Source organism: Hyposmocoma kahamanoa, unplaced genomic scaffold (assembly GCF_003589595.1).
Source record: "Hyposmocoma kahamanoa isolate Upper Pololo Valley unplaced genomic scaffold, ASM358959v1 103, whole genome shotgun sequence".
Taxonomy (NCBI): Eukaryota; Metazoa; Arthropoda; class Insecta; order Lepidoptera; family Cosmopterigidae; genus Hyposmocoma; species Hyposmocoma kahamanoa.
Genome location: NW_020653344.1, coordinates 1,673,627 through 1,695,499, shown reverse-complemented (window position 1 = coordinate 1,695,499; position 21,873 = coordinate 1,673,627). Strand labels below are relative to the sequence as shown.

The following is a 21,873-nucleotide window of genomic DNA, read 5'->3' as shown; positions in this document are numbered from 1 at the left end:
TTTAAACAATATTGCCTCAAATTCAAAATTATTTAACTGCCTCCAGGGCCAAACGGTTACCACACTGGACTGCCACGCTGAGGTCTCGGGTTCGATTCTCAGGCCGGATGAAATATTTGTATGGTCTATATTTATTTCTTTCGTGAGTTTGAGTGTAATTGGTGGTTGTCTATGTGTGGGTCCAAGGCACCCGCGATACAGGGTGTGTGCGTTATTATTATTACTTATTCGTGACTGCATAATCAATATTCAACAAGTTAGCACAGACCTCTGCGTTAACAACGTGGCACTTCGCGACGTCGATGGTGAACATTACAGGCTCCTGCACAACGACTTGCGTATGCGCTGTGGGTGCGGTCGGCTGCAGAACAAAGGGCTGCGGTACGGCCACAGGAGAGCTGTCGCCGCCCGGCGAGTTAACGCTTACTGGCTGTTCCGCCTCCGTGTGCTGTAGCTTGCCGTCGCCTGTAAAAATGAAAAGGTAACTGAACCAAAACGTTCCTTCCCAATCTCAACTGACGGTGAAAATCTGGACAGGGGTCGTTCATAGTAGCTTAGAATATGCGTTTATTCTCAGAACTTCCTTGTACTCAACAAAAAGTTTCTTACATAGAACTAGTGCGAATAAATATAATGTTTTTATCTTTATTCCCATTAGTTCTATACATAGCGAGATTCCTAAAGCTGCACATCATGGTTGTTTTTACGTTGTTACCAGTGTTATTATTCATCATCATCATCACTGTCAACCACTATGCGTCCGACTGTGGGGCACAGATCACCGCTAAGGTTTAGGTCACAGTCCGCCAAGAATTGCTACCAAACATTCACGTACATACTTAGAAATTAAAATCATGGTCAAGTTTAAATAAAATCGACAAAACTCTAGGTTAGAAATGTAAAGTCCAATTTTTTTTCGACGTGTTTCGAACTAGTCCGTGATCCTTAGTCATGAGATTCCGCACCGATGATTCAACGGAAACTGCGCGCCAAAGGCCTGAGAGCCCGGTCACTCAGTACGGTCCCTCGTGCCACCGCCTGCGCCAGCAGCCGTACTAAGTAACCGGACTCTTTACGACTCTTGACGACTAAGTAGCCGTACTAAGTCACCGCCGCGGAATCTCATGATTAAGGACTGGTTCTAACCTGTCAACAAAACGTGACATGTTGAGCAAAAATTCCACTTAAATACGTGAATTGTCTGTTAGTTTAGTTAATAATAATAATCTTTATTGTCTTTTATCAAGGTCCTTAAATAAATAAATTTATAAAGAGCTAACGTGAACTTTTACTAAGAAAAGAAAAACCTTGGTAAGAGACTGGAGTCCTTACTAGGTGTACCTGTGTGACAGATCTCCAGGCTCCCACCTCCGGAAACAATACAATACTTCTACTGTAGGTGCTATTTAACAAGATAAAACTCGCATTTAAGATAACAAACAATATGTGCAAAAGTAAGAAATAAAATTGAAAGTAAAATTAAATTGTTAGTAGGCTATTGTACTCGAAATTTGTGTAAGTATATGTGTGTGTGTGTGTGTGTGTGTGTGTGGTTTTCGTTTGTTTATTTGTATACGTGCGTGTGTTTGACTATGCATTTTCTTATGTATATATCGTGCATAAATGCTCATCTATACCACTTCGTGTCAGAGTCTCACGGTAGTTTTCTATTATAAACTTAAAGGTTCATCTATAATCAATTATCCTTTTGTAATTTATTCTAAAATGCAAAACCTCAGTCAATATAATTTGAACAACATTTGAAATTATCACGATATTATATTGTATAATAATTATCATGATAATTATCTGATAACTATCTGATATGCGTCCGTTAAATATCCATGTTCATTCATAGTTTTATTTGTTTAATTTTTTATTAAAATAGCAAAGCGACAAAACTAAATAGGCACGAAGAAAAATCTTCAGGAAAACGATTTGGTCTGTGACTTTTTTGAGTATAACATTTGACATATTGGATAAGTGTCTGATACAAACACATGACACGACATTGCTAGCGGAAGCATTTTGATATTTTAATTATTTTTTATTAATATCAAGATAAATGATCAAGGTGTATTTATCAAAATAATAACCATAATAATTTTCAACGATAATTATCGCTTGAAACCCTGATTTTGAAAACACAAGTGCTAAGCCCATCAATCCCGTTTTCGTTACACAGCTATTAAGGCAAAGAAGATCTACTCACCAATGTCATGATCAAAAGAAAGCCGCCTAATAAAACTATCACTTTTCGGACTCGTCGACAAAATAGATCTGTTTTTTCTAAACGATGCGTTTTTCTTGCTATTTCTCTCAAATGCCTCTATCTTCCACTCGCATCTGCACTTAGCGGCCTTCTCCCATATTTCAATACATCCTGTCTCCGACATAGCGGGGCTTTTCGTACCGTCCGTCTCCGTCAACTCTTCACATATAAAACTAGCTAAACATCTAACATGGCCATCTGTGACGTGCATCATTTTGACTTTATTTGGTCCTCGAGAGCTCGTCGGTTTCCGTTCGTCATCAGAGCTAAATATATCATCATTCGGACACCGAAGTTTTCCTAAAAATTCTACTAGATTTTTAATGTCATCAAGTTCTGTTGTTTGTTGTCTGAGTTTATATACTACTAGCTGCGCAAGTCGCGAGTGCGTCAAAGCGAAATCTATTTTTTGGAATCTCTCGTCGTCCATGTAGGTAAAAATCGTGTTTTGTAAATGCTTGGCTTCAGATTTTAAGGATTCGCCAGCTACTTCAGGTTCTGCAGTTAGAGAGAATGTTAACGCATCAGCTATTCTTTTTGCGAATACCTGGCAAGTTCTTTCTATGCAGAGTAACGGGCTAACTGTGTGGTTTAATACAGCCGTGGCCTCACCATTAGGCAGCTTTTTGACTATTGGTTGTTGAGCGAGCAGTCGTCTTATTGGCCCTGTTTTCCTCCAATTTGGTGGACGGTCAGTTATTTTACACGTATTCATAGCTACGCACAATTCTGACATCGGGCTCATTGACGTATCTGTTACAGGACTCTGTTGTGAGATATTCCCCAAATTGAGCCGTGATATGGTCAGGTTTTCAGGTGATTCCGGTACGTCAACGCAACTGTCGCTATAGGCGAAGGTACAGGCGATCTCGTATTTCGCTTTCAGATAGTTTTCTAATAAAATCAAGCCTTCCGGTGTGCGCAGATCTGTGAATGTGTCTAGGAATGGCCAGTATTCTTTCCAACCTATTTTCATTTGTTCTGCTAAATTTCTGTAAACAAATACATAGTGGTTAAAAGCTAATTAAGGACGACGACCGGCACAACAGAAAGCGAAGCACAAATAAAGCTTTGAGTTCGTTCAGTAAGCAAGTGAATGAAGAAATGTACTCTATCGAGAATACTTGGAACTAGTGTAACCGACCTGCCAACGGTTTCCAGTCCTTTAGTCATCTCCTGCAGCCTGAAGGTAGCTGGTGCGAGCTTGCCTGGTGGGCGGACGGTTCGCGGCGGCGTCTTCCAGCGGCGGCGGAACGTGTCCGCGTCGGTGGCTTTCATCGGCCCCGCGAACGCACGGATCTCGTAACGCGGACTCAGCGGATCGCGGTTTATCTCCTACAGAAAAAAGTACGAGGTAAACTATTGTCTTATATTTTATATCATAGAACAAACAAACTAAACTAAAGCCGTTATCGCAAAACGCACGCACACTGATAAACTTACTATTACATTACATACCAAAATTACATAGTCTTATATCAAACGAAATCAACAAAAAATAGTAAATACCATTTCGTGTAAAAAATCAACCTTATTCGAATCCAGTACGTTTTCTATAAACATCGAGTATATAACCAGAAATAGAGACGAAATCTCATTTAATTTGTTTGAACACTATTCTGCCATATCATTACTGTGACAACTGCGCTCCGATTGGCTAGCCCGAGTTCAAAACAATTGACAGGTGTCGTCAATGGTTGTCGTCAACTGTTTCACTTCAAATCGACCAGTTAACTTGAGTTTTGGTATAATGCACGAAAATTTCATAATTACATATTTAATATTTAATTACCGATGAAATGTGATTACCGTTTGTTTTGTAATTAGATGTTTTGCTGTTTTTCCCCACTCCAACGAATGGAACAGCACGCCATTGTTAGAGACATTATCTGTATTACAAAAATACAGAATATTTTTTGGAATATACGGAGATGTACACACAGGTCAGTAGCTGGCCTATCTATTTTTCAGTGCAAACGAGAGTTGATATTTATAAGAGCTGTATCGCTAATGTGTTACCAGGAATACATGGCCCTTATTTCGTCTCTACTTCTGGTTATATACTCGATGTCTATAAACAACAATTACGTAACTATACACAAATATTTATTTTTATATTAAATATCATGATATTTTTACTACCAACATATTCACCTTTTTTTTTTAAATATTCCACTAGTTTATCATTATTATTGATACAAAAATCGAAGACACAAGAAAAAAAACTTCGATCCGTGTGGACTCGAACCAGCGACTGTTGCCTCAACGTGGCTACCGCTTTTACCAACTGACCTACAGATCATGTCAGCAGAAACAAATATCAGCAACAAGCACATAGAGAAAATCGTTAGATCTGTATCATATCAGATGATAAGAGCGGTGGCCATGTTTCCACAGATGCTGAATCGACATCCCTTTCTAGTTAGATCGAAGGAATTTTTATGTATTGTTTTATGTGTTGAAAATAGTTCCACGATATCAAGGAGTGGATAAGCCTTCGCTTCTACCAATTAAAAATGGCGATTTGAGACCAAACTTCAAGTTGCAAATGACACAAATAATATCGGGCAAGTACCGGAGGTGCGGCGGGCGTGAAAGCCCTTCCGATGGTGGGAGCTCCGCTGTCGTCCTCGCAGTGCAGCACGGGCACGTAGTATCTGTCCTCCAACATGGCCGCGATGCGACGCACCGTTTCGGGCGTGCCCGTGTTCGATCGCGTGCAAATTATCTGGAACGTACAGAATTAAATTATCATCATTGATTGACATTACAACTCTCCAGTAAATGAACACCCACAGGTGTATGATGCACCTATACACGTGAGTAATCATTCTTTTCGAGATTCTAATTTACAAGATTCAACTCATTCGTTTGTATCTGTGGATTGAGAAGCGACATTACAATATTTCTCGATGGTGATAGTAGTGTTAAAAATACCTTGTGCGATTTTTTGAACTTGTATATCTGAGAGGTGGGAACTTGGTGACCTGACGCACAGGTATTGTTATTTAAATTTAGGAAGTTTAGGCATCACTCTCCCACAAAATTATCCTTACCACAATTTAACGTGTAAACTGTTCGTAGCTATAATTATGCACTTTGTGGAAGAAAAAATAAACTTTAATATTATTATTTTTATTAATGTTATTATTATTATCATTGAAAAGCCGGGAACAAAATTGTTTCAGTAACTTTCATGCGACCTTATACGTTGTTTCTGTTGCCGCTGTTAATGCCTTCATAATCATGCCTGACAACGGGCTGCCAAAGAGCGAATCGGTGCTAAAAAGTGTACTAAATTTAAAACAAATTACATTAACCGTAACCCTGTATGATGTGGACATATCAGCGAAATTGCCTGTCTATAATTTCAGTCTTTAGATTACTTGCTATATGTGACATCGATATCAAAATAAACCTGAGTGTTCTGCGTTCAGTTTCTGAACGTTACCCAATAATTTTATCTAAATCAATTTCAGGTGTAATTTTGATTCGAACTATTGTCTGGAAACAAATGAAAGTGCGCCTTATCTTCGTTATGATAAGATTTTCATCACTTAAATATTTTCAATCCCTTGCATCATTTCAACGTTAATACTGTACACTGTACACACACACTCAACATAGCCTCGTATTAGGGAAACCCTGTGTCGCGGGTGCCATGGACATACACATAGACAACCACACATTACACTTAAACTCACGAGAGAAATTAATGTAGGTCATACGAATATTTCTCCCGGTTCGGGAATCCAACCTGGGACCTCTGCGTGGCAGTCCGGCATGGTAACCGTTCGGTCAAACTTGAATTATATAGACTCACGTCCTTTGGCTGTTCCCCGTGTCTATTGACTGCATTCTTGTTACACTGCGGAAATGACGTGAGGACGTCGACTGCATCTTCAGCGCCGAATTTCGCCGCGAAGTGCAGAGGCGTCTCGTTCAACCCCTTGTCGGGCGTGTTAAGATAACGATCGACTAGGATCTCGGCGAATTCCTGGTAACGAACATGGATGGGTAAAATCTGTCGCAGGGAATATTCGGTATACAGCTTATTGGCCGAATACCTAAAACCAGGAGGAAGAAATAAGAAAATAAACAGTAAATTATCATGTAACTTTTATCAATGCTGAACATACATTGTAAATGATCAAAAAAATGTAACATTGTAACTTAGAAACCAAAAAGTAACATATGAAATAAAAACTATTTATTATGTTTTTTTTTTCATGACCAAAAGAAACTCATTTGTGAACCAAAATAAAATTAAGTTGTTGAAAGTTAATCACAATGAGTGAAATAAACAATTACTTCCTTCGTTAAGCCATAAATTTAAAATATAAACTTGGAAACCAAAGTACGTTTTTTGTTTCATTGTACAAAATTATTTATCATGACTGAAGTTATAAGTGGTATTTCTCGTGCCAATTTTCGAACGTGCATTAGTCAGCCCGAATAGCTTGTAGGAATATTCGACTACTCGGCCACTCTCATGACCGAATTATACTACTCGTTGCAACACTAGTGAAAACTAATAAGTCAATGGAGGATTCCGAGTTTGTACTGCAGACACATATAATCGTCGTAAATAGATTCGACAAGGATCAGATGAACAAACACGCTTTAACCTTTTTTACCTTTCCATTGACGATACGCATATTGTTTAAAACCTTATTTAATCAATAATATTTAAAAAGGTTTATACCGACAAGTGCAATGCTTTTAATTAGAGGTGGCGTCATTCTTGATCTTTCAGTTATAACTGAAGGCAACAATATGACTTACCTTACAGGATTCGGCGTCCGCGTCCATTCCATACAGCGTCTGCACGAACGCAGGGTTGCCGACTGTTGTAAGAATTAAGTTGCACAGTTCAGCGTTCATAGCTTTCGCCGCTATGTGGAGAGCGTTGTAGCGAGAGCCCTCCTGTAAATGATGATTATATAGTATTATTTCAAGTCAAACTTGGGAGTCCTTAATGCAATTGTTTTAGTAGAGCTCCTTCTGAAAGAGCTCGTCCAGGGAAATACCGCGTTCGGGTTTTGAGGAGCAGGCGCGTTTCCATTATGTCGTAACGATTTTCTTTTATTTATCGTTGGATGACTGTCACGTCTAGCCTGTTCCCATATCACGACTACCTGTCCTGACCGTGTTGTGGACGTTTCTAGACGTAGAGTTAACGACTGTCGTGTCTAGCTGTTCCCACTAGATCGTGACGACAATTTATCGGCTCACGGCAGCCGCCTTGTCGTTTGCACGACAGAATCGTTTAAGTACATCTACATTTTAATCATACGTTTTACTTATCGTCAGACTGTTCCTATTATCACGACAGTCTGTCGTCGTAACGTCAAAAATGTCGTGAATGATAGTTAAGCGTGTTTATATTATGTGAACCACTTCATTATATTCAAGCCTTTAAATTTTTTCTCTTCTTTCAATTCAATTCTTTCAACTTTCAATTCAAATATTCAACACTTTTACCTACACGACACACTTTAACCTGTCGTCACGCCACAATGGGAACGCGCCCTAAGTGTACTGGCAGAGAATAAAGAATAAGAGAACGGACACTCTCCGCCCCTCCCTGGTTTTAGATACCGCACCACGCCCTGCGCATTGCCGGTCACATTGACTGAACGACTACAAGGCTGCCGGCGAGCCGTTTTCGCGCGAAGACGGCTTTGATATTTGAATATAGTATTTATTTATTTATAACGAAACTTGTACGTTAATATAAAACATTATTTTACGTTACTATTTATAATTGTCGTGAATTGTGATGTCTACGGTTGTTTATCATCATTTCCGAAAGATGAAACGAAGTAAGTAAAAAAAACTTATGTCTGAGACCCATTCAGTTGTTTTCTTCATTTATTTACTGCACAGTAATATATGTATGTATAAAAAAATTCAGATTTATTATACCAATTTAATGAGACGCCATGACTTCGCATGAATTTCCATTCGTATTGCCGATAAATATTACGTAGGTAGTGAATATATCTAATTATTAACTAAACTTGGACAAGCAATTTCAAATACCTTGGTTACCTTATTTAAAAGTACATGTCCGAAATATAACATTTTAAGTGCTTTTAATATATTTTTGAAATAAATCTTCAACATTACTCTAATTAGAGAATTAATGAAAAATATAATAATATATCGATATAAATACCTTATAGATGTATAATTATTAGGATTGTATTAATAGAATCATAGATAACAGATTCGCGTTAGAAATTTCGCTATGTTGCCGCTCTGACCACGTAACGTAATAATGTGAGAAAGTGATGGGTAACCCTGCCACTTCACGCACACATTTGCATTTGCGCGTGTGCAGTATGCGCCTTGCTGTATGTAGTAGTAGTAGGTAAATAATTTTCGACCGTTGTATGGAGTGTCCGGGGTGTGGTACTGGTGAAAGCAGGGATTTGTCAAGTTATGACTCAGGGCACAGTGGCAGTGTCCCTTAAATCTTTGCGATTTAAAGCTTTGAGTGGCACTGCATGTGTTATGAATTAGCGTGTCACCACCACCGCCGGACCCACTTTTGTCCCATCACTGTATATTAATTAATGTTGTCATTTTTTTGTAAAATGTTTATGTTAATGTCATATTTTGTGTAATAAATAGATCAGTTCGAAAATGTTTGAGCTGGTCGTTAATTTGACAATTCAAATCGTATCGAGTTCTTAGGTTCTTGCTATCGTTACACATAGGAGATGAAACTATTTTTTCAGATTTAAATCGCGTTGGTTTTTCAAACAAAAAAATTTCGGGCCCTTTACAGATCCCATGGTCATGGTTGATTGAGGTGGTAAAAGTCATCAACCAGTTATGTTTAATATTAATGCAAACCACCTTATTTTTCACTATAGTTACAAAAGTTATTAATTAAACACCTTATTTTAAAATTTTACAAGGAACATTCCAATTTACGCTACATATGTTTTACAATTATTTTTATTTTAACAATGTGAATTTTTAAAATTAAATTAAATTATAATTATTATTAATGGAAATTAGAATAAATTATAACATATTAGTTAGTACTGCAGTCTATGTCTGTTTGGGACTTTTCATGAAAGGAAATAGTTTCAAATCATTTTGATAGTTAAATTTTTTTTTTAAAAATTAAAAAAAAAAAATTAAAAATGTTTATTTTCATCAACTTATACATGGGTTTTCATTGTTCTGGGTTTGACACTCCTTTTAAGTAAAAATATACTTGTGATAGGAATGTCGCTCCTCCACATTACAAAACTATGTATGACCAGATATTAAATATTTAAACATGTACAATTTATTTACTTAAAATTAGGATATTAGGTATATATATAATGTAAAAAGGTGTATGTATGTAAGTGAGTGTGTATAAGTGTAAGTGTGAGTGAAAGTGTGTGAGATGAGAGTATTAGCAATGGTTGAAGTTGAGAATTGAGTATACGTACACGTGAGCAACAAACAGTATTTATTAAAGTCAACACCACGAATTAAGCAGGTACATTTAGTAGATCCTCAGTTTCGTCATAGTTTAACAATTTCAGCCATTTTATCATCGCGCTTCTACAGTCGTAATATTGCATAGAATATATTTTTAATATTCTGTTTATTTTATTATAAATATAGGCAGATTGTTTATTATAATGTTTTCCTGCAAAGTACGAATTGGTTAATTGAGAAGGAGCCACTACATCATTTCTTCTTTTATTTTGCACCCTTTGGTCAAATTTCAATGACCTATGGAGTTTACCAACCACATGCAATATGTATAGTTTCCTTACTGAAAGTACGTTACTATGATTATAAAGTTCTGTAGTGGGAAATCTATATGGCTTAAAATGCATAACTTTCAGTAATGATCTCTGAGCTCTCTCAAGATCCAAGAATTTAGTTTTCGATGCACCTCCCCAAATTGGAATACAATAAACAATAACAGATTGCACAAGGGCAATGTATGTTTTATTTAGCAAATCCCTTGTTGCGACATGTCGCAAAGTTTTGAAAACCCAAACAAGCTTTCTTATCCTACTCGATATTAAGTCTAGTTGTGAATACCAAGACAATTTCTGATCAACAATACGTACTGTACGTCAGGTAATCTAAATCTAATTACTATATTATTATCAATGAAAAGCAAAATAGTGTAAATGGCAGCCCACGTAAGAGTACTTTAAATATAGTTTAAACATACGTTTAAATGGGTTTATTAGATTCAGAGATAAGTTCAAAAAACAAATATTTCATATTTATATTACTAATATAATCACTAGCATGCGAGTAGTTTCATCGCATAATTGTACTGTGTAATGAATTCACTTCCGCACGATTTCCAACCAACACACTTTAAAATACGGGTTACTATTATTCATCAAGTTTCAGGGCCTTGTAAGTATTTATATGGTAGACAACGTGCCTTATCTACACGCGCCACACTAACATAAAATAGTTGTAGTCTAATTTCACAAGAAAATGGACGTCTTTTCAAAAAAACGTTTTTGGGTTGGACTTCAACAGACAACGCCTCGAATTTATACCGTGAAGATCTCATATTTCCGCAGTACCTTTATGCACTTTTAGCAGATGGCCGTACCCATAAACCCATTCTATATATTCCAGTCCCAATTACATTGGAATCTATTGTTTCTACTCGACACCAATTGTATGTGACACCATGATCATGGGCATCTTCTAATGAGAATTTAGCCAGCGTGGTAGGTGGCCTAGGAGGCTCACGTCTTTTAGACCTATTAAAAAAATTCGACAAATTTTTATCGCCTCACGATTAGACTAAAAAAAAACTAAAGACAATTTGAGTCGAAGTATTTTAACCCGAGGAATTAAAAACTAAGTCATTACTTAAAAGGATTATGACACCTGGCGCCATGTAGGGAGTCGTGAGACGTGTGTTGTCGGGACATCTAAATGGGATAAAAAGAGGAGTTTCTTTCGTTTTCCGAAAGATGATACGATGTACTTATTTATTAACTTATTATATCTGAGACTCATCCAGAGTTGTTTTTTTTTTTTTTCAATTTATTTAGTGTAGAGCAAATTCGTATTTATGTATTAAGACATAATACAGGTTTATTACGTCAATATAATGAGACACCATAAGTTCATGAACGAGCAGACAAGGGTTCACGAATTTTTATTTTGAATTGGCGATAAACGTAAAGTGAATATATTAACTAGTGATAAATTGTGTACACGCAATTTCAAATACCTTGGTTGATAAAATATACCTGCCAAAAATGTAACTTTATAAGTGCTTTTAAATTTATTCTTATAAAATATACAATACATTCATTTGCTAGTTACGCCGCTCTTATAAAGTCATTGTGCACGTTAAACCAGATAATAAATGATACGAGAAAGTTGGTAACCCAATCACTTCACGCACACATTTGCGTGTGTGCAAACAGCGCCTTGTTGTACGTAATAGTAGTAGGCAAATAACTTTTCCCGTATGGAGTATCCGGGATATGCTCAAGACTCAAAATGTCCCATACGGATATAGCATCTACAGACTAGAGTAACACACTATACCTGTAATATGGCAGGAGTATTGCCACTGCTGACGAGGAATCGCGGGTTGTCCCATATGCGGTCGCGTACTGACCCAGCCAGTCCCGCCTCGATCGCTTTGCGCAGAGCCACCATGTCTTGAAACGACGGCGCTTTGAATGGGTAAGGCTTCTCACCCATTAAAGCTACAATAAAAAAAATTGTTATTCATAGACTAGTTTTCTGATTACTATTATTTATGTATTAGTATCAGTGTTCGTAATAATCACAATACTTATTTTCTTTGATAATGTATCTGATAATTATTTCAATATTTTTATATTAATTATTTTCACGACCTCCGTGGTCGAGTGGCTTGCGCACCGGTTTTCATGGTGTCACCGAGGTCCTGGGTTCGATTTCCGGTCTGGTAGAAAATAACTTTTCTATGTTGTCTCGGATCTGGGTGTTTGTGGTACTGTTGTTGTTTCCGATTTCCATAACACAAGTGCTTTAGCTACTTAATTTGGGATCAGAACAACTTATGTGATGTTATCTAACTATTTATTTATTTATCAGATAATTATCCATAGTGATTCATAGTCTTCTCTCCATTTTTTTTTAATAAAAATTATAAACAGTAAGAAAAATAAATAAACACGAAAAAAAATCTTTGAAAAAAAAGTATGTATTTTTGAAGGTATGTTACGCGATAACTTTGGGAACCGATTGTGATGAATCTTTTTTTGTTGGAAAGAGGGTACCTCGGTAGTGGTCCCATTAAAATTTGACGAAAATGTTCCACCTCTAATGCTGGCTACCAAATGCTGGCTAACTAGGGGATTAATGACTTTTCAGGTCGGTTTTTTTAGTACTCTGTACTGATATTATAATTTAATGGGACAGTATGAGGAAATCCGAAACCATAGAAGATACAAGGAAACTGTCTTAGGAACCATTTAAGTCGTCTTTTCAATTATTAAGTCCTTTTGTGAAAACAATTTTGGCATAGTCAATTTTTTGGTCAAGCGTTGGTTGTCCATAAAAATGAATAAAATTGATTAAAATTTTTTTAGTGCTGATCGACTTAGTTTCAGGAAGAGATCATTTCATTGTACGGGACGTAAAAAATCGGGACGGCAGAAGTTGTTCAAATTTCATAAAATACTTTTTCATACAAAATGAATAAAATGTACTAGTTTTTTTTAAATGCTAAAAGACTCAGTTTCTTATAAGGATGATTTCATAGTATCAGAAGACAAAAATTGGAACAGCAGAAATTGGTCAAATTTAATAAAAAAACAATTTCATACAAAATGTATGGCCAAATTTTAACACTGGTCTGTTATTTTATTGACTTATGTCATTGAGTAATGAAATCATGGTAGTAAAATATCATATTCAATAAATAAATATTGCCATTAACGCAGAGACATCTCTCGTTAGTTTCTGGTCGCTGTAAAGGTACCTGACTGAGTAACTTCATAACACGAAAGTAGAAAACTAGTATTTATTTGGTCTGTCTTCCATTCATAAGTTGTACACACTTGTGCTGAGAGCAAAAAATGTCGTTTAAACCCAATACACAAACAGATCTTTATATACAAATACATAAAGGCATTAGTAAGATCTCCTAACTACTAAGTAACTAACGGTCTGTACCTTTGTTCCAGTTCAACAAACACTATTCGAGTCCAGTAAGATCGAAGAAATTTTGCTTTCAATCTTTCCCAATAAACATATTTATGAAAATTTTTGCTGAGTTCCCCAACTCTAGCTTACCAAGATGGTAGTCCACAAAAAAGTTCAACAAACTCTTCAAATCACGATACACTAGCCTACAAAATCATCATATAAATAGTACACATTCGTAAATTGCGATAGCATTCATTAGAAGTGATACTGTCATTATCCAAATAAAAGCATTAAGAAGCGATAACCTAGGCCACTAGGGTTTGATAAGGTATATACAAAAAGTTGTCAGCATTTCCTCATTGATGTTTATTTCCTAATGATTTTTCTTTATCATATACTACTTTATGTATTATTATAGTATGAACAGAATAAATATTAGAGTTGCAAACGAATATTTGGTTCCTATTCGGTATTCGGCTTATTCGGCCTATTTTTTGCTATTCGGCCGAATACCGAATATTAAATCACTATTCGGCCGAATACCGAATACTAAACCACTATTCGGCCGAATACCTAAAAACAGAGGAGGAAGAAATAAGAAAATATAGTAAATTATCACAAATAGTAACTTCTTTGAGATCAAACAAAGGTAATAAATCAAATGAACACTACCTACTTATTATGTAATTTTTAGTGTTGCAACGAATAGTATTTGGCCTTCAGGCCGAATATCGAATATTCGGCCCAGCGCGAGGCCGAAAGCGATTATTCGGCTGATTAATGATCTTACGAAATTTGGCGCGCAAACTGCGTTATATCATAAAAATAGCTACAAACACATAAATATTATGTAAGTTAAATTAAATTAAACCAGTAATGATGCATGGTTTTGTAAAAAGAAACAAAAAAGGAAATTTTATTTTCAAGTTTATGATTCAAATGTATGACATCTTAACGAAGAAAGTAATTGTTTATTTCACTTCAGTTTGATTAATTTCCAAAAACTTAATTTTATTTTCATTTGCAAATAATAAGTACTAGGTTGATTTTGTTAGCTTTTATTTAATCATGATTTTAATGACAAAATTACATAATAAGTAGGTAGTGTTAATTTGATTTGTTACCTTTTTTTGGTTTCATAGAAGTTACTATTTGTGATAATTTACTGTACTTTCTTATCTCTTCCACCTTTTTTTAGGTATTCGGCTGAATAGTGATTTAATATTCGGTATTCGGCCGAAGATCATTAATCAAGCCGAATAGTTTGGCCAAATATTCGGTATCCGGCCTGAAGGCGGAATATTTTTTCGTTCCAACACTAGTAATATCAAAATAAGATTGTCACCATGTTCTCGATACTGCCAATGAATTGTTTCCAGTGAAATGTTTGTTTTTTTATTTATTTTTTTCCTAAAATCCGTCCTTTTTGTGGATTTTTCGAATTTTGTCTTTTGTTTCTTTTTTTTTCACAAAATTCAGGATGCATATTATTAGTAAATAAATATGGCTGTTTACAAAAATAACAGAAAATAAACAAAAAATAAAGTTGGCGTAGTGTTCATTGGAGGATTTATCGATCGATCTGATCATCGTCCAACTGCCTGATATCACCCATTATCAATTATTATATGTAGTAGATTTACTAATTATCACTTGCTTTAACTGTGACGGAAAGTATCGTGACGTATACGCACTATATACTTTAGAAAACATTAGGACCCCGCAGTAGGATGTTTATGGGTAGATGATGAGTTTTGTGTTTTGGATGCGAGCTTGAGTACAGATTATTTTATTTGGTACTGATATATCAAAAATTCAAGTTTCCCTGAATACCTGATGTTGAAGAATATTTTTTCCCGGAAATCCCACTGCACAGGGCGAGCTATTTCGGATATTATGAGAAACACTAGTAAATGTTGAAAAATAATTCAGACATTTTGCTCTTTATTCTATGACTTGACGATAAGGGAACATTTCAATGATAAATCAATTTTTATCCGTATTATGTCTTTGCGAAGAAGTGGATTGCCGTAATACTACAATTGCGGAAGGCGATCCTCATAATAAATATTGTTGAACTGGTCTTGTCAACGCTAGCTTCAATGACAATGTCTAGTTTATGACAGTATCACAGCACCTGCAATTCCAACTTAAAAAAAGATCAAATTAAAAAAAAACTTACGACTGTCAGTGACGTCAGAGCTAAAGGTGGGCTCAGCCCCGCGCAGCGCGAAGGAGACAGCGTCCTGTCTGTTGCGGAACGCCTTGAAACGTGCGGACTTGTAGCGCCGCACCAGCTCCAAGGCTTCCGACTTGTTTTTGTACACGTGCAGAGCTTCTGTGGGGTGGAATTATATGGTATTATTTATTGTACAAAATGTAGGTCAATATACAAAATGTATATATTATTATACAAAAAGAAAACTTATGACTACTAGGGGTACAGTACACTTTGCCATACTAAATTGAGAAGTATCTTACGCGGTCCCTAGCTACAAATATGACTGTAAAGTCAACAGTTAGACGCACAGAAACTTGTTAGCAATACTGTATCTCTTATATCAGTCACATGGTCAGTCATAATGTAATATTTGTATGTGGCAACTTTTTCTTTTCTTCAATTTATTCTGTGGAATGGTGAATTTTTGTGTGTGATTAATAAACTCAGTAATTTAAACCACCAAAAACCAACAAGTTGTGAGCCCGGCCAATGCCAACCAACCAAGTGGAATAAAGGTTTAAGTAAAACTGCATCACGAAGGGAATATACTGAAGAGAATATAAGACAACAATAATAGGTAGCACCATCATATCTGCTTCTACCACAAAGCAGCAATGTTTGTTTCAAATTGAAGCGTAATCATAGGCACAAGTGATTTATTATGTTGTTTAACCGTCGTACAGTTTGCAAGTTTCAATACCATAAAAAATACTGTATACACAGTGTCCTTCAAAACTTGAAACCCTATATTTCAGTGCTCTGTAGGTATTTTCTGTGGTGTCACACGCAAAATAAGCGCCTGAACGTCGAGTTGCGAATACCAGCTCGTCACACCATACCATTTTCATGTAGTGTAAGTAAAGTGGAAATTGGATAAAGGCTTAAATATTATTTATCAATAAAAACTGCATATACACACTTCGTTTGGATACAAAGATTAGAGTTCAATAATTTTATATAATAGCACAGTATCTAGCACTGGCAGTGGAAATTTGAAAAAGGAAAACTGATGTAAAAGGTATGTAAGTATGTAAGTGTAGTAAGTGCTAAAATGCAATACATACACATTGGAATTTATTGTGTTATTATCACTGACCTACCAACAAATAGACGATGGGTCTTATACAAAAACCACGAAAAAAATGGGGTGTGTACACTGTGATCGCGTGATCGGTTGCTAGTTGAAACTGATAGCCTTCGAAGTTAAAGTTTCGGTCTATTAAAGCGACTCTGTAGTTTCTTTGCGTTAAAGGTTTCAATCGCTTGTTTATTTATTTTTGGAAGAGTTACAGCTAATTTTTAACAATAATATATGGTGCGAACAATTAAAACTGACGTAAAAGATCTCTTTCTGTCTTTTGCGCACGCAATGTGTAGGATAAAGACAGACAGCTATTTGATTATTTTGATTGCTTTTATAATTTATATTATGCAATTTTTACACGGTTTCATTATACACTACGGAATGATTGACGATCTCGCTGTCTGTCGACCAAACGTAGACTGACGCGCGAAACAAGCAAATCAAATTAAAAAAAAATCAAATCAAAGCAGGTCAATGGTTATTATGGACTTTAAGCCTCTAATATCTAGACAAATAATTGTTGCGTAATGAGAATGGAAAGAAAAAAAAACGGAAACGAAAAGAACGGAAAGAAAAGAAAGCAATAATAACAATAAAAGTCCATTCATTTTCATTACTTTTAGATTAAGAACAATAATTCCAAAACAATCAGAAGAGAAAATTATACAGAGATGGATACGTATAGAGGAGAAAAAGTATGTCAAGAATGTAGCAAGTGGAAGTCCGTAGTCTGTGTTCAAGAGGAGGCCTCCTCATGAACAGAGACCTGTTCACATAATAAATAAAAATAATTTATTGCAGACAATATACATTTCTTTTCATTCATACAATTACAAAGGATTGATCATATTCCATTGTTATAATTATAAATTTAAAAAAATGGCAGGACAGACACTACTCCTCCCTGCTAATGAGCTCCCGCTGTTGTGTATTGTGGTGAAATTTGCAAGCAAATCAGTCTGTCCTATCTCGTATCATCTTTATCATATAATTGCAATCTCTTATCATTTTATCATAAGTTTTAGATATTATAGCACATCCCATTCAGGGGTAGACCTCCTTCATGCTCAATAATATGGTCAACAGTAAATGTCTGCCATTATTGCAGAAACAAACAATATTCAAAGACATTCAACTAACTGCTATTTATGATAATGCATTCCTGATGCCTGATCAGCATACAATAGTATCTGTGCCACTGGGTGAGCAGAGAGCCTTGTACAACAAACACAATACAAATATTTGAAATGCTACAAGCATTGAGCACATGATTACGTGAAATTTTATATAACAGAAGAATGGTATGAATGTGAAAAATGTTAGTTGTATGTTATTTCTTCAGTCTTTTATAGTAATAAGATATTATCTTTGATTGCAAAAAAATGCTTTGGTTCAGGTTTTACTGAAGTGCTTCAAGTCCTTCAAGTATAAAAATTATGTAAGATTATTTTATTGTTGTAATTCACTTTCTTGTTAATGAATACAAACAAGAGAAGAAGGCTAAGTGCAAAGTAGTAATCTAGATGTTGTTAAAGATTTTCAGCCCAAACCAAAATAGAAAACTGTTTTTACTTCCACACAGCTGCAGGATGTTTTAATCTTTATTGTGAATATGACACCAAGCATATTAGTACATGATTTGCCAACTTTGCACACCAGCTTCATTTTTTAAGCCATCTTTGTGAATTAAGCACTTTTGAGGTAGGTACTGCTCTAGAATGCACTCAAATAACTCCTTGTCAAGAAGAATAAAGATGTGTGTAAAAGGATGTAGGATGAGTCTAGGATTAAGTAATTTCTGAACCAGGTTACAAAAAGAAATAGTAAACTTGTCAAAATATTGACTAACAAAACCATATTATGTTAATTAATATTTCATTGGCTTATTGCAAGAAGTCACTAATTGCCATATAAATTACAAGGCAATTAATGATTCCTTGCAATAAGCCGACAATTTGTTGAAGTTGTAATTTGAAATAAAAACTACAGTATATTAAGTAGAAAGAAAATTAAATGATAAAGATAAAAATAAATTACCCCACTTACTTGATCTGTAAAACGGAATATTTTATCAATAGTATAATATAGATTTATGTGATAAAATCAATCTATTGAATTGCATAGCACGTCAATACAAGTGTATACATACACCTTGTATGCGGGTCGTTTTGATTTGAATTTTGCATGATGTTTTTAGAGTCATTGTTCAAATTTCATCTCGTTGTAGTTGATTTTATGCTTTGTTGTACATTTTTTTGATATTTTTATTTGTTGTGTAGTTGTTTTGGTAATAATTGAATTCTCTTTATTTTGTTTAATATTTGCTCTTAAATTATTTTCTGTAAACCAATTCTCTCTTCGTTACAAATTATCTCAACAAGATAGTTAAATGTTTTTTTCATTTCATCTTACATCATTACATCTCTAGAAACTTTAAATCTCAAAGTCACCAGAACCAGCTATGTGGAAAGAATTATAACAAAATGAAAAAAAATCTTCCTGTTACTTTCTAAAACGTGAAGTTGAATGACTGAAGAATTGATAACATCTCACACATGCGTGCATTTCATATTTTCACACCTTGAATTTAAATTAAGACAATGCAGATGCACAATGCCTTTGTCCACTACACTTTTAAATAGTTGTATGACTTGACCTAATTTTAAAATTATCAAAGCTGCATGGCTTTATAAATAAAACTATGTCTCAGAGATAAAGCAGATAACAAGTACATGTAAACATTTGACCAGCAAAATACAAAACAGTGAAACAAACTTATGTATCACAAAGGGACTTTCTCACCTTCATCGGGCCCTTTCTTTATTTCACAAGGTATGTAGACTCCATAGTATGTAGTAGGAGGCTCCGTAGACGTCGGACTCTCTGGACCACTGCTCCTTTTCCCCAATGTATCCAATCTCAACAACCTACTAAATAACCTCATAGCCCCATCCTTTTTCTCGTTTGGTGACAAAGATATCTCCTCCTTCATGCCTCCAATATCTTTGTTACACTCTGGTATAACCACAGCCTTCGACATTTCGTATTCTAACTGAAAATAGTAAACAAAATAGAAATGTTTTGTGACGCAAAAGTTTATTTTTACTGCTCGCCTAGCAATGTAACATCATGTTACTAACCTTATTGGGAGAGGACGTCATAAAAACATATTCCTGATTTTCCTATTGCACTAATTATGTTAATTCAATACATGTTAATGCGAAAATTCGGTACGAACAATAAAAATACGGGTGTGTTTTGTAACAGAAATTGAAATGCGTTCTCGAAGTAAGGATGACGTTTTGACAGTTGGCCACAGACAAAATTTTAAAATGCGCGAGCTCGCGAATTTTTGTCTCTGGTTGCATTCATTTTCGTTTAGAAATCGTACGATTACGTCCATTCTGCCGTGTCAGAAGTATCCCGTGTATCTCACACTTAGTTTTTTCCATCATCTAAGATCTCACGCTTATAGGATGGAAAATTTCCATAGTCTAAGATCTCACGAAACCTAGTTTTGAGAAAACGCTGTTTAAATTTTTTTTTCATAATTTGCATTATTTTACGAGGATTTTATGCAATTATTAAAAAAAACGTAAAAAGATTGGTTAAAACTTAGGAAATACGGGGAATTTTTCAAATCTCTGAAAAAGTATCAATTTTTTAATTGATAACAGAGTTTGGCGTAACAAGCTCCCAATACAAATTAAGTAAATCGACGTTATGTAGGACGTACGCTCAGCACGTTTAACGCAAAATGGTTTGCTTTTTGGATAAATGCATAGAATCTATAGCCAAAAATGCAGCGAGCCAGCTTGTCATCCTTTCCAGGATGAGGCGTTACTTCACACCGGGACAGTCCCGTATCTTCAACATGTGTTTTGATTATAGTGACCCTCCCTATCAATCTTTTGGTTTTTCAGGAAAGACACTATAACCTGTGCATTCACCTTATAAGTTGACCCTAGATCAGCCCGTGTACAGGATTGTTACAGACCATTGTTACTGGCCCCGGGTGCACGTACAGTACTCTCTGTATTTTCCAGATAGATACCGGAGCTGTTGGCACGCTCACTTCTCGTGCTGTTCATTGCACAACTGACGGTTGCCACCGCTAAGCCGTTGACTCTAAAGTCCACTACCAAATATCCACTAGGTGGCGGAACTGTTATTTTTTTCCGAGATCCTACGTGGTTGGAGGGACCGGAGTATGTCTAGCTCTTACTTTACTAGCTCTCCGGGCTAATGCCGGAGCAGTTGGTCGCAGTGTCTTGTGACAATGTCCGGACGTAGTTTTCAACTATACGGGTAACTCGCCTTAGGCCCTCGTCTAGACCACTACTAATATGCGCTAGCGGCGCACAAGACAGACGCTCCAGGCACACACCACCAAAGCAGACGAATATATTCGTTTCTGTAGCTATTACTAGCCCCGGCGATTCCATACCCAATGTCCGGGCCCGCCAGTGACGCCCGTGAAGGCGTATCACTGGAGCATGGCTTGGCCTGAACGCCCGTCGTAGACTGGTCTTACCGAGGAGGCCCGTAGTCTCCCCGGAACCCCTATCTCTCGGGTCAGTAGATAGGGACGACACATACGGGACAGCCCCATATCTTTCTACATTACTTTTAATTATAGTGACCTTCTCTACCGATCCTTAAGGTATACGAGAAGGGCACTGTAACCTGTGCGTGCACAGGAACCTACTAAGTTCAGATTCTGACTCCAGATTAGCCACTATGCAGGTTTGTCACTGACTTCATTCTATTCCCAGGAGGCTAGTGCCTCGGATGAGCATATACCGCGACAGTTGCTTCAGCTGCACCAAGGACAAGTTCAGTCGTGTACTGAAAACTGCTGCCACTGGTGAGATGGTTCTGCAATATACCAACTGGCCACCTTGAATTTAGTTGAAAAGCATGTCAAGAGGCTGACCTGTGTGTGACTATGAAGGGGCTTGTGGGTGACTAGGTTTAGTAGATGACAAGATGCAGAGCCTTGACCACCGCCGTAAAGTTGCCTGCTTATCGGTGTTCTACAGGATATATCACGAAGAGAACCTGACGGAGTGGCATAATTTAATTCCGACTCCCGTCTATCATCAGGGAACTAGACGTAGGCTAGAGTTCCACCCCTATATAGTTAGC

The 21,873-nt window shown here is 36.2% G+C and overlaps 1 protein-coding gene across 1 annotated transcript in view; it reads left to right on the top strand.

Annotated features, from left to right (window-relative positions):
- The first annotated feature begins 301 nt into the window (after window positions 1–301).
- The window catches only part of LOC113238303 (malignant T-cell-amplified sequence 1 homolog), a 107,449-nt gene continuing 85,877 nt past the window's right edge, over window positions 302–21,873 (top strand). The window contains exon 1 of the mRNA XM_026475141.1: window positions 302–481. Coding sequence (XP_026330926.1) covers window positions 303–481 — 179 coding nt within the window. The 5' untranslated portion in view covers window position 302. The remainder of the gene's footprint in view (window positions 482–21,873) is intronic.